Source organism: Theobroma cacao, chromosome 2 (assembly GCF_000208745.1).
Source record: "Theobroma cacao cultivar B97-61/B2 chromosome 2, Criollo_cocoa_genome_V2, whole genome shotgun sequence".
NCBI lineage: Eukaryota > Viridiplantae > Streptophyta > Magnoliopsida > Malvales > Malvaceae > Theobroma > Theobroma cacao.
The window spans coordinates 8,294,314-8,307,502 of NC_030851.1; the positions used below are offsets into that span (position 1 = coordinate 8,294,314).

Here is a 13,189-nt window from a genome sequence, read left to right on the forward strand (position 1 = left end):
AATGCCATTGCGTAGTTGGATCATAAAATTCCAATTAGAGTACTTAGCCCATTTGTTGGATCATCAAATTCATTGTACTCTTTCATAATTTGTTTTTCTTTGTAAACCATTAAATAAAGCACAAAATATTTAATAATATTTACGTGATTGATTTTGGCATCCTGCTTCATATTTTTGCCTAGAAAATGGTGTATAATAGTAGTAATAGTTATTCTTAATATTGATCGTTGTAATCAAAAAACATAAAGGGTATAAGACAGCTTCCAATCGTTTCTTTCATATTGTAGTTTTCCCGTTGAGTTATGGTTTGATATTGTCGATGATAATTGGCTTACCCTTATTTGAAGAACATGACACAAAATAGGTGAGTCACGCGATGCAAGCGCAACTAGTCACGCAATCCCATATCATCTAGTCACGCAATTCAATAAGAATTCGTAACGTCACTCCATATATACTACTCACGCGAATCGATATCAACTAGTAACGCAATTCCATAATAGCCAGTCATGCAAATCAATTTTTCTACTCACGCGATTTTATAATAAATATTCACGCCATTCCATAATAACTAGTAACGCAACCCACATATATTACTCACGTAAGTCAATATAAACTAGTGACGCGATTCCACAAAAAAGTCATGTCACGCGCTTTCATATTAACTAGTAACGACACTCCATATTTATTACTAACCAAAGTAAATATCAAACACTCACGCGATTTTAAATCTTAACAGTTCACGTGATCCATATTTACTACTCACACGATTCCAAGTAGATTAGTGACGTGATTCCATACTAACAACTGACGTGATTCAAAATTTAGTACTCGCGTGACTCCATAACAAATACTCTCACGAATCAATATCAACTGGTGACGCGATTCCATCCACACCATTCACGCAATTCAATAGCAACTGCTTACAACCCTATGTCACGCAATGCAATTCAACATGTCATATAGGCTATAAAGTAAATAAGCAAAAGGGGGCTGGCATATGCAAACGAATGAACGCTGTCATGTAAATTGTGTAAAATACTAACAGACTTTATGATATGAATAAGAAAAAAATAATGTTGTTCTTATTGGACCCGTATGCGTATCACATGAATGAATACAAAGAATAATATGTAAATGATACAACAAAGAATAATATGAAAATGATATAGAATAATGTTAATGTTAATTACAAAATGAAAAAGAATAAACAAATTCAAAAATTTAACAACTTGAGCTATTGGCAAAAATCTCAAGGGCAAACTTTGTTCGAATGCCCTCTATGGCGTTTGCCTTCAGTGTCTGATCCTCCGAGCCGATCAACCACTGCAACGAGGCTATAACCCAATCCCCATAACTGTGTGAATTTTGCTGTATCGGGGTCTTCTCATTTAACCTGTATTTCATCCGCGTCAAACCTCATTTTTGACGACCTGAGCTGACAAAGTACCCTGCCCGGTGGCATATAATGGGAAACAATGATGTTAGTGGACTCATCTGCTTATCACGCAAGCCAAAATTCAGTGCTTCTTTTTGACCGTACGATGAGTCCACTAACATCATAGTCCATTTCAGAAAGTTAACGTGCACTACCACCTAGTGGCCGTTGAAAAAGCACGGTACGAGAATTGCGTCAACCTCATGATATGGCAAACCCCACGAAGGTCTCCCACCCCTTGCATACTCAAGCAGATCGTCTGGCATAACCACCTCACTCGGCTTGAATGTCTTCTCGGTGGGGGAAGGCTGCATTTTTTCACTTAGTTGGAGCAAAATAAGTTGTCAATTACGCTATGCATAATAGTTAGATGCAATTAAGTAACCCTAAATCTCATACATTTGAATAATTATAACTCAGTTAAATATAATATACTTACATAGAATGTGGTGTCAACGATCAATATTCTTTGCTTGTAGTGTTGTGGATGGTGCTCGCACACCCACTTACACAACACACTAATGCATGCATCAATTTGTTGGGTGTCCATCAACTCTGTCGGCATCTCTAATCGTCGAAAAAAATCAGGGCCCTCTTACCCTTCGATGCCCAGAATGTTAACCCTGCAAATTTAAAATAGAGTTATATTAAAATTATAGTATTGCAGACTGTTTAATAAATATCCTAGAATCGTTAACCCTAATATAGTCTACTGTTTTCATTTTACCTGGCTTGGTCATTTTTCAGGAATGACTCATATCTGTCTTTCAAATTGTCATTCGCTTTGCGCTGGACTAATAGCGGGTTAACGTACTGGCTTCGAAGGCATTTGCTAGCCAAGATCACATGTGCATCTTCGAGCTCAGGTCGAGGTGGAGCCTCAGCAGAAGGTTCGATCTCACCATAAGGGGGGGCCTCTGCTAGAGTTGGGACAGGAGCAGGACGTGGGGAAGTTGTAGTTCCACTACTCGCAAGATGAGGTACCTCTTCGACCTCATACGGAGAAGGTGGAGCCTAGGGAGAAGGTATGGGCTTAAAATGCTGGGCTGCCTCTACCGGAGATGGAATACCCGCAGGATGATGTTCAATCGGGTTACCAGGAGGTGACCTTCGTCCCTAAACGATTAAAAAAAACAAACACATTAGAACAGTGTATACATTGTACATGTTATAACTCACGCGATGAATAACATAAAACCTCATACCTCAAAATGGTCGATCAGTCGACAGACAATCCGATCCTCCAGCCCTTGCAGTGAGTGCTAGATATGCTCATGCAGTGACTACGTCTACATTTGCATCGCCCGCTAGATCTCCAACTACATTGACTGCATCTGCATCGCCCACTGGATCTCCAACTGTATTGACTACATCTGCATTTGCATATTCGTCTGTAATGACTAAAGGTCTTTCTTCCACTGTGTCTGTATCTTTTGCAGCTTTCGCTTAATGTTCGTAGTCATTTACGAGCGTAACGCCCGGTTATGCGACTCAACATGGGGGACAGCACCTGAAGCAAGAGGAGGGGTAGCAGCAGAAGCAGGAGGAGCAGCAGCAAGAGAAGCACCATGAATAGTTACAGGAAGAAAATGAGGTGCCTCAGCAGCACCGAAATCGGAATGGACCTCTTCATTCGTGATGCGTCTCCGCTTAACGGCTCCTCGTACTAGACTTTTCTCATTTGCGGTCCATTATTTTCCTCCTTTGTTGGGGACCTAATTCTGGGCAACCCTCCAACTTCCATAATAAAATGTATTGCTGCCCTTCGGAGATATTGACCTCAATGTCTACCCAGTTTGCGATCAACATCTCTTTTGCCGTTGGCTCTAACGTCTTCATTGCCCACAACTACACCAAAACATACATTGCCAGTAGGTATAACCCTCGCTACCTTATGACAATAAAAATAAAATTTAATCAAATAAAAAAAATATGGTTTCTTTACTCACCTTGCCCTCTCTCTCAAAACTTGTAATATTGACGTGGAACCTTGTAGGCCTCTTGTCACAATGTCATTTAAGCATTCTTGGCCAAACCTATCTGGACTACCGCTGCCTTCCGAACAAACTTCTAATTACAGGTATTGCTTCCAACGCCCAAAACTGCACATCAATTGTGTAACATTTTTAGTCACCTCATAAATTCTTATGCGAAAACAATAATGACAATGATAAACATTAGGCTATGGCAGACTACTTGAAAAGCCCATATCAATCCGTATAGGTGGTAGCGCTTCTTATCTACTTTGCTTACAGTAGGAGGTTCGAAACCCCTCAGCAAGTAATCCACGGTCAGACTCCAAACGTATGTGCCCCATGGGAATGCATTCCACTCGTCGATGTTCTCAACTAGAGACAACAACCATGGAACGATAGATCGTCTGTAGTCTTGACCGAATAAAACGTTAGTCTCGATCAAGACGAGGGCCATCTTGCTCGCGTCTCCCTTTTGCTGAAACTGCCCTCCCTTGAACGTGTCTAAAACTTATTGGATCTTCACCTCCTTCCCAAGTCTCCAATATCGTAGGTAAATTCCTCCAAAGAGGGCCTCGTAGGGATTGACAATGAAGGCCGATAGAGGACCAAACTTTAGTCTTGTCACCAGACAGAACTCCCTCTTTGAAAAACAGGCCTTCATTTTCCCTATTGCGAACCATAACTCTGCCTCTGTGGCGTCAGGTTCGTTGATTCTGTGCAGCATTAGATTGTACACGAGACTGGCACAAAATGAACTCTTGTTTGCTTCGACGTCCATCATGTGCCCGAAGCATGTTCTCTTAAAGCTTTCCAGCTCATTCACTTGACACAGCATCTGACGTATCACGTGCAGATGCGACCACTTACAGTGGATGTTAATGCCTACATTGAACCCCCACCGGTGCCTCGGCACAAGAGCAAGTACTCCGCGTTTTCCTACTCTGTTCCTGTGCTGGCCATCTGCAACATAAAACAGATAACATTCCCATTTTAATCATGTCAATACCATCATTGTAGATTAACAAAAAAACTACAGGAATTTCTTAGAAATAGCCCTCCTCATAAGCTCACTCAAAAAATAACCCTAACAATATTTTTAACTGTTTTTAGACAACCCTGAAACAGAATAATTAATCCAAGTGTGGAGCATGGATTATTAAGTAAATCAACATATACACATTAAAACATTACAGTTGACCCAAAATAATACAGAATGAACCCATGCAGATAAATTTCATGCAGTTATGACACTCGTGCAATTTCCTACAACAATAGTCACGCAATGCCTAATCAATTAGTCACACAATTACTAACAATAAATCACACAATGATTTATAAACAAGTCACGCAATTCTAAGAACAACTAATCGAATCACGCACACACAAACTGATGCTATGCCTGAACAATATTCGCGCAATAACATTGAAACCAGTCACGCAATGGCCTAGAAACCAGTCACGCAATGACTTAAAAACCAGTCACGCAAAGTTAAACCTTTTTGCAATCACGCAAACCCTACGTGACCCCATGCCAAAATCCACTGACACAAAAGGTGCCAACCACATAAGCACGCCCCCACTCATGCAATATCTAACAAAGGGTCATAACAAAGGGTCACCTTTCTACCCCAACAACACCAACAATACCACCTTCATGTTTATATTCAAAAATTTCAAACAACAACAATATCAATATGAACAAGTAATATGTATAGGTTTATGCTCAAAAACCTTAACCCTAAACATGAACAATAACCGTCCTGTCAAAAACCTCCACATGGTTCAAAATGAAATAAAAAATTCATAAAAAAATTTTATACCTTTCTCAGAGTTATGTCAACTTCTTCACACTGCTCAATATGTGAACTACCTTTATCAGAATAATAACCACTCCAAAAGGCTCCTACCACTGCCAAAATGCTCAGAAGTTGAACTGTCAAGGAATGCTTTTGACAGACTTGCTTCTGCGGATATGTAAGGTCTCTCGATGAAAACCGAAGAGTTGTGGTCCATATAAAGGACATACTTGACCCGTTAATAGGTTTTTGGTTTAGGCGCGGAGCCTAGCGAATGGGTCAGTTTCATTAAGGACAATTTTGTCTAATTTTTTTTTCTCTTGGCTAAAAACAGATAAAATTATACGGAGGACAATTTTCAAAAACACCTTATGCCTGAGGCCCATTTAAGAAAAGTTTTTTTTTTCTTATCATTTTCCATTAATCTGCCTCCTTCTATGAGTTTGAGAGGATTTACACGTACAATATGAGAAAACAATTTTGATACATTGTAGTCGCATAAAATATCAATTTCTGTGAATTTTCAGGGCAAACATACCTTGCTTCAATAAAATTGTTGTTTGGTATAAAAAAACAGCAAAAAGTATATAATCAATAGAAAAAAAGGCAAAAATTAAACAAAAAAAACTCTTGAAATTTTTATTTCTCAGTCCTTTGATGGTAACAGTATCCAGGGACGACGCCATTATAAACAATATTTTCTACTTATTGATGGTAACAATACTATATCTACTAAAGTAACACTGCTGTTTATCAGGAAAAGATAAACTCTACTTTTTCAAAGCAACATCTGGGGCAAGGAAGTAGAGTGCCTAAGTTAAACAAGAAAAACTTCGACCCTGGGAGCTAGCTGGCAATGAAGCATCAAAGATGACGAGAAAATCTACTGAGATGACGCAAACAAGCCAAAAGCTGGATTGATAGTGGTAAAACCTCCGTCCACTGCAAGATTGTGCCCACTCACATACTTGGACTCGTCAGAACCCAGGTACAGTGCAGCCTCAGCCACATCTACTTGTTGAAGAACGACCCCTTTCAGGTTAGAATAAACACGAGGGCGTTCATCTCCATCCAGCTTGAAGAAATTCATAGCCGTCCGTGTTGCAATGAAGTAGGAAGATAAGCAGTTCACTCGAATTCCAAACCTCCCGAGCTCTGCTGCCACGTTCTTGGTGAGTCCTAAAATGGCATGCTTTGAACTTGTGTATGCATGAGAAGCAACCCCACCGACACTAGATGAAACGCTACCCAGTGAAATTATGCTGCCTTTTCTTGCAGGAATCATTACTCGAGCCGCATGCTTAGTTCCCAAGAAAACGCCTGTCAAGTTAACGCTAATGACACGCTCAAAATCAGCCACATTATTCTCTACGATGCTTGGTTTGGCGTCGTCAATGACGGCAGCATTGTTTACCATTATATCAAGCTTTCCATGTAAGGAAATTACGGTGTTAACTGCAATTTCGACATCAGATTCTTTGACTATGTCGCAATGCACGAAGGATGCAACTGCAAGACCAATATCTTTGCATACGGATTGGCCTAATTCATCTTGAATGTCAGCAATGATAACTTTAGCTCCGTGCTCGCAAAAGAGTCTTGCAATGCACTCACCAATGCCGCTAGCACCTCCTGTGATCAATGCCACCTTGCCTTCTAGCCTAAGAACAATTCTTAATAAAAAAAAAAACCATGTAATTATCAATAAAACTAGCATTATTAATTAAAATTTTTAAAAAAACTAACACTATTAATAGAAATAAGTTACAATTTTATGTGTTAAGGAAATACTTAAATATTGAATTAATAGTTAAAACCTGTAAGTTCAACTCAAAAACATTGGATTGAGAGTGAGATGTTCTATGTGTGGTGTTGAATCTGACTACTGCATGACCTCCCAGGCTTTCCTATGGATTTATTTTATTTCTCACTTGAAAAGCTGTGCATGATTTGGTGTCAAGCATGCTATGCTTCTGGTGACTCTTCGGTTGTTTCTGTGTCGCATGTTTGTTCTGTTCCTGTGACTCACGGGTTGATGCTGTGTTGCATACTTGTGGTGGTGACGTTGCTTTATACTTCCTGATGATATTGTGCTATTCTGTGTAAATATTTTCCGGTGTAAGACGCTGTTTTCCATTAGGCGCATTTGTACGGACAGAACCTCGTTGGGTTACTGTCTGTTTGGTCTCTTAGGCCACACCCTTGGCTTTTGCCAAAGTATCGTATTAATTTTGTGATAATAAAATATCAGATTTGATTAAAAAAATAATATAAAATATATTTTAGCCTTGGAAAGAAAAATAAGGGTTCAGATCCGATTTATTATTTTTTGTTATTAATGTCTAATATATTCTTTATTGATGACATTAGTGTTTTTGATAAATAATTAGAAATTTATGAACTATTTGAACAAGTTAATGATTACTATAAGTTTACTGAATAATATTATTAATAAAAAAAAGAAATAGATAAACTGAATATGACGGTTGATACAATAACAAAGATACCTCCTTTTTAACTAAAACTTAATATAGATATGTAAAAAATAACAATAAATGTGGGAACACAAATTGATTGATCAGTAATATATATGAGCTAATGAAATATATATACCTTCTTGCAGCAGGTGGAAGTAGGGAAGCACATGCCATTTTGACCTTCTGGCTGGAGATTTGTTAATCTCTTTAGATTTCTAGGCAAATTATATTGTATGTCCTCCCTCTCCAGAGAGAAGCCCAACATCCTTTTATATAGAGATAGTTAACCGTGTAACAGATAAAAAGTTGATGGAATGCATCCAACATAGAGTTTCTTAATTAATTACCAACGCTAATCCTAAATCAAAATTTTATATTAATTACTTGCAGCATACCAACATTAATAATATTACGGTTAAAACAAACAAACAAAACAAATGTGAATAGTGTTTGATAATAAAAAACTATAAACAAGCTTTAATTATTAAGAAAAGACATTTAACTAATTAATTATTAAGTCATGTTATAAACAGGAATTCATGCACTATTCATAATTTATAAAAAGCATGTGAGCTCCTTTATCATCACAGTACAATGCATTTAATCAGTCATACCAACATTAATAATATTACGGTTAAAACAAACAAACGAAACAAACGTGAATAGTGTTTGATAATAAAAAACTATAAACAAGCTTTAATTATTAAGAAAAGACAATTACCTAATTAATTATTAAGTCATGTTATAAACAGGAATTCATTCACTATTAATAACATTAATAATATTACGGTTAAAACAAACAAACAAAACAAACGTGAATAGTGTTTGATAATAAAAAACTATAAACAAGCTTTAATTATTAAGAAAAGACATTTAACTAATTAATTATTAAGTCATGTTATAAACAGGAATTTATTCACTATTAATAATTTATAAAACGCATGTGAGCTCCTTTATCATCACTGTACAATGCATTTAATCATTCATACCAACATTAATAATATTAGGGTTAAAACAAACAAACAAAACAAATGTGAATAGTGTTTGATAATAAAAAACTATAAACAAGCTTTAATTATTAAGAAAAGACAATTACCTAATTAATTATTAAGTCATGTTATAAACAGGAATTCATTCACTATTAATAACATTAATAATATTACGGTTAAAACAAACAAACAAAACAAACGTGGATGGTGTTTGATCATAAAAAAGAAACAAACAAACAACATTAACGGTATTGTTATAATCTTTAGATTTCTAGGCAAATTATATTGTATGTCGTCTATCTCCAGAGAGAAGCCCAACATCCTTTTATATAGAGACAGTTAACCATGTAACAGATACAAACTGCATCCAACATAGAGTTTTTTAATTAATTACCAACGCTTATCCTAAATCAAAATTTTATATTAATTACTTGCAGCATTGACTTTAAATAAAAAAAAAAAAATCCTACGTCCAGCATTTTCAAAATTGGTGGCCAACTTAATTAGGGGTGTATAAATATTTACTTTGCTGATGTGTAAAGTGAATGATGTGTGGAACTATGTATGCGTACGAAACTGCAACAATTAGGTTCTTTTTGAAAATTTTCAACTGAAACTAATAGTTTTTATACAATTGCACCATTCAAATTCACACAGCCAAAGAACAAATTTACTGAACTGGAAAAACAAAAATGGGAAAATTTTCCGTCACGTTTATCTGATCTGGACAATGCTAAGTGACCAGCTTTTGAATCTTGTTCATCACCATAGGATTCTTCATAAATTCTGTTTGATTTAAAAACAGCATTTTTTAAATTTGAGATTTAAAAACAGCTTTTTTTGATATATTTATATATATATATATATATATATATATAAATATATTCTGATACCAAATGATTCAGCGTAAATTAGTTAAAGATCTGACATAGGTAGACTCCAACCCAATTGAAATAAGCTCCAATTATAACAAGTCTTGGTCAACTAGTAGTTCTTATGATCATATTGTAGGACTACACTTACAAAAAGTATATGTACTGAGAAAAAGAAAAAGATTTTTGACTGCTATTTTGATGAGAATTAGCACAAACCAGGAAAATAAAGTATCATAATACTTGTTAATTCATGGCAGAGTATAAACCAAAACACACTCACAGCTTCAATAAGCATCTGCACTTCAGACTCTGCAAGGTGCGAACCAAAATTTCTAAATCCAGCTTTCAGCTCTTCAATTGAAACGATGCCATCATTGTCAGTGTCCATTTTCTTGAACATTTCTTTGATGTCTTCAACTTCTTCAATGGATAAGAACTCAGCAATAACCTAATTCAAATTAACCTTTAAGATAACCCCAGCAAGGAAAGAAATGACAAAAGATCTAGCAGAATTCTTAGCATTAGTGAACCAACCCGCAGGGCTTTTCTTTTGAATCTGTTCATCATTGAAAATTGTTTAAGCCTTGACTTAACAACATCGCCAAGAGGAACATTGGGAGCTTTTGTAGCATTTTGGAGCCAAGGATGCTCTGTGAGAAGAGGCAACACACAGATTAGGCAAACTATCACTAGTTATTAACATTTAATGGAGCAAATTAGTAACATAGGTCTTTGTACAATTTTGAAGTAAACTGGGAAAGCTGATATTAAGAAGGTTTTATATCTTATATTTGAAGGTGTAGAAAAAGCCTATCAGAAGATCAAATAGAATCATCAAAGGCTATGACTACACGCCTACGCACCCCCAGTCCCCATCCAGCTCCCTCCCATGAAACATACACAAGTTCACCTAGGCATAGCACAGAGGAAATGTTACTACCAAGCACTTGCTTTGCAGTGAGACGAAGCTTTGGGTCCGGTTCCAACATTTGCCTGACTAGACTCTTAGCACTCTCTGAAATATTTGGCCATGGGTCCCGTTTGAAATCTATTAACCCTCGAAGAATTGCCTGTGCAACACCTTGTTCAGACTCTGCATCAAAAGCACACTTCAGGTAGGAATAACAATTCAACTTATTTTTGATGCATTAATGCACAACAGCACATCCAACAGATATGCACACACCTGCATACAGACAAAGAAATTCCACAGAAATATACTTACCAGCCCAAAAAGGAGGAACCCCACACAACAAAATATAGAGTATGACTCCTGCACTCCATATGTCTATTTCTGGTCCATAATTTCGTTTCAGCACCTCAGGAGCCATATAATATGGACTTCCAACAATCTCAGAGAATCGTTCACCTGAAATTTACAAATTATAGGCATTAAAACATAATATTAAAAAAAAACACACAATCTACATAATAGAAGGAAACGTGGTCAAACTCTAAGTACGCAGACCTTATCCTACTTATCATAATATGTTCCATCCTTACTATTTCATATCCCCACCAGTGTCCCCATAACACATCCAACCCAACCACACAGTTTTTGTGAACAAAACTGGGAAATTATTGATCAGACAGAGATAATTAGGCAGAAACTTTTTAGCACATGAAACCTTGGACTTATGGCTCCTGCTATACCAGTTTCCTGGAAATGCAAGTATTAAAAGAATTGATACAAGCAAACTCAGCCCCATCTTGAGTTATAGAACATGAAAATCTTCAAAAAACCTGAAGCAGACAGAACCTTTATAGCATACTAAACAATTACAAAAATTGGACCATTCATCGGGGGCAAGGAAAATCTACTTTATTTGAGACACATCCACTATAAGGCTAACCACTGCAGTACCCATGACAGCTCACGAAAAGGAAGCAGGAAACTTGTATCCATTCAATAAAGCTATAGTTCAGAGTTTCCCTAGTGTGACCATGCAAGATAACTTTAAGAGAAAATTCTTGTCACAAACATAACTGAGCATCAACATTGTACTGACAACTCAATGGCCATTGGTGAATGGATCAGTATGAAGAAAAAATTGAAGATTAAAAATCAGATAAAGAGCAGCAATTACCATATCTAAAACTTATAATGTTTCATCCTCAATTTGAGGTAAGTAATCAGTATTATAGATTTAAACCATGGAGAAAGATATATACAATATTCTTTTTTAGGAGAAGAAAAGAGAAAATCAAAAGACTCCAAAGTGTTCAACTGTGACAGATAATGAAAAAGAAAATACATAAACAAATAATAAAAACAAACCTACCAGACTTGCAAGAAAAAAAGTAAGCTTCCACCTTCCACAATAAGAGGAAAGGAACCAATAGTGATTCAAGTTGTAAAAGCACAGACAAAGTACATGAAAAATTGTTGTTAGCAAGGCTGAAACATGCGCAACCACATTCCTCTGTTCGTTCATTTCAGGCAATATAAGTGCCTAGTAACATTGCTTCAAAGGGATTGGACCTACTACAGTAGCTCATAAAAGCTACCTTAAAGTATAGGCATAGCCAAATAAAATTAACCAAAGTGCGTATTTCGTCACTACAAAAACCATAAACAAACAAATAAACAGATAAATGCACACAGGGTACACCACATCGGCATGTCCAATCCCACAAACTTAGATCATTCTTTCATGCACTTTTTCTTCAGGGTCAAATGTTTTCGTGACAAAATCAGAACCCAGCTTGGCAAAATACAATCTTTGCTGCATAATTAAATACTTCTAACCAAGCATTATCACTCATAATTCGAACTAAAGATGGTACATTCTTGAAAAGGCACTCAGTTATTTATACATTCAAACTGTGAACAATTTACCTGGCTTGAAAAATATTGATAACCCAAAATCGATAGCTTTTAACGGCGAATTCTCTTTCTTATTAGCGAACAAAAAATTCTCAGGCTTCAAATCTCTATGAATCACTCCATGCTTATGACAAAGCTGAACCACTTCCACAATCGTCCTCGTCACCGCCGCGGCGGCTCTCTCCGTGTAATGTCCTCTGGCCACGATCCTATCGAAGAGTTCACCACCTTCACAAAGCTCCATCACCAAATGAACCGCATTGTCATCCTCGCAAGCTTCTTTCAAGCTCACGATACTCGAATTCTTCGGCAAATGCTTCATTATCGCAACTTCCCGTCTCACATCCTCGATATCCACGGCCGTCCTCAGCTTCCTCTTCGAGATAGACTTGCACGCGAGCAACTCGCGCGTGCCGCGGTCGATGCAAAGGTAAGTAACCCCGAACTCACCTCGTCCCAGCTCGCGATCCACCAGGTACTTCTCCTCGATGTTCTCCTTCGGAACCCCGTTCAGCACCGTGATCGGCGGCTTCTGCTTGGAAACGGAATCTTTACGGGCGTGATCGTGTGCGGAGAAGTTAGATTTTACGTCCTCCCTCGCGACAGCCGCTGGAGATCTACAACAATTCCCCATTTCACTCCCCCACCCCCACCCCCACCCCCTAACAAAAACGCAGCCTTATCCCCCCCTCCCTCCCTCCGGATCTCGTCGAAACCAACCACCACCTAAAAAAAAACGAACACCCCGCCCTAACCAAAAATGCTTAGCTAGGGTTTCACATTACAGTAAAAAGCCAAGCAAGCACTAGCT

General features: G+C 37.4%; 2 protein-coding genes across 4 annotated transcripts; both read right to left on the bottom strand.

The window, feature by feature from the left end:
- Positions 5,824-7,938, bottom strand: LOC18608467 (secoisolariciresinol dehydrogenase). 2 transcript variants are annotated; one of them, XM_007043186.2, is made up of 2 exons: positions 7,824-7,938; positions 5,824-6,871 (listed from the first exon to the last, which is right to left on the bottom strand). In XM_007043186.2, the coding sequence occupies exons 1-2, from the start codon at positions 7,859-7,861 to the stop codon at positions 6,094-6,096; spliced, it is 816 nt and encodes a 271-aa protein (XP_007043248.2). In that variant the 5' UTR covers positions 7,862-7,938; the 3' UTR covers positions 5,824-6,093. The 2 variants fall into 2 exon arrangements, with proteins under 2 accessions (XP_007043248.2, XP_017971294.1); XM_018115805.1 differs by having other exon boundaries at positions 5,824-6,883.
- Positions 9,742-13,030, bottom strand: LOC18597533 (calcium-dependent protein kinase 13). 2 transcript variants are annotated; one of them, XM_018115784.1, is made up of 5 exons: positions 12,391-13,030; positions 10,777-10,920; positions 10,492-10,644; positions 10,086-10,201; positions 9,742-9,999 (listed from the first exon to the last, which is right to left on the bottom strand). In XM_018115784.1, the coding sequence occupies exons 1-5, from the start codon at positions 13,010-13,012 to the stop codon at positions 9,757-9,759; spliced, it is 1,278 nt and encodes a 425-aa protein (XP_017971273.1). In that variant the 5' UTR covers positions 13,013-13,030; the 3' UTR covers positions 9,742-9,756. The 2 variants fall into 2 exon arrangements, with proteins under 2 accessions (XP_017971273.1, XP_017971274.1); XM_018115785.1 differs by having other exon boundaries at positions 9,834-9,999; positions 10,415-10,644.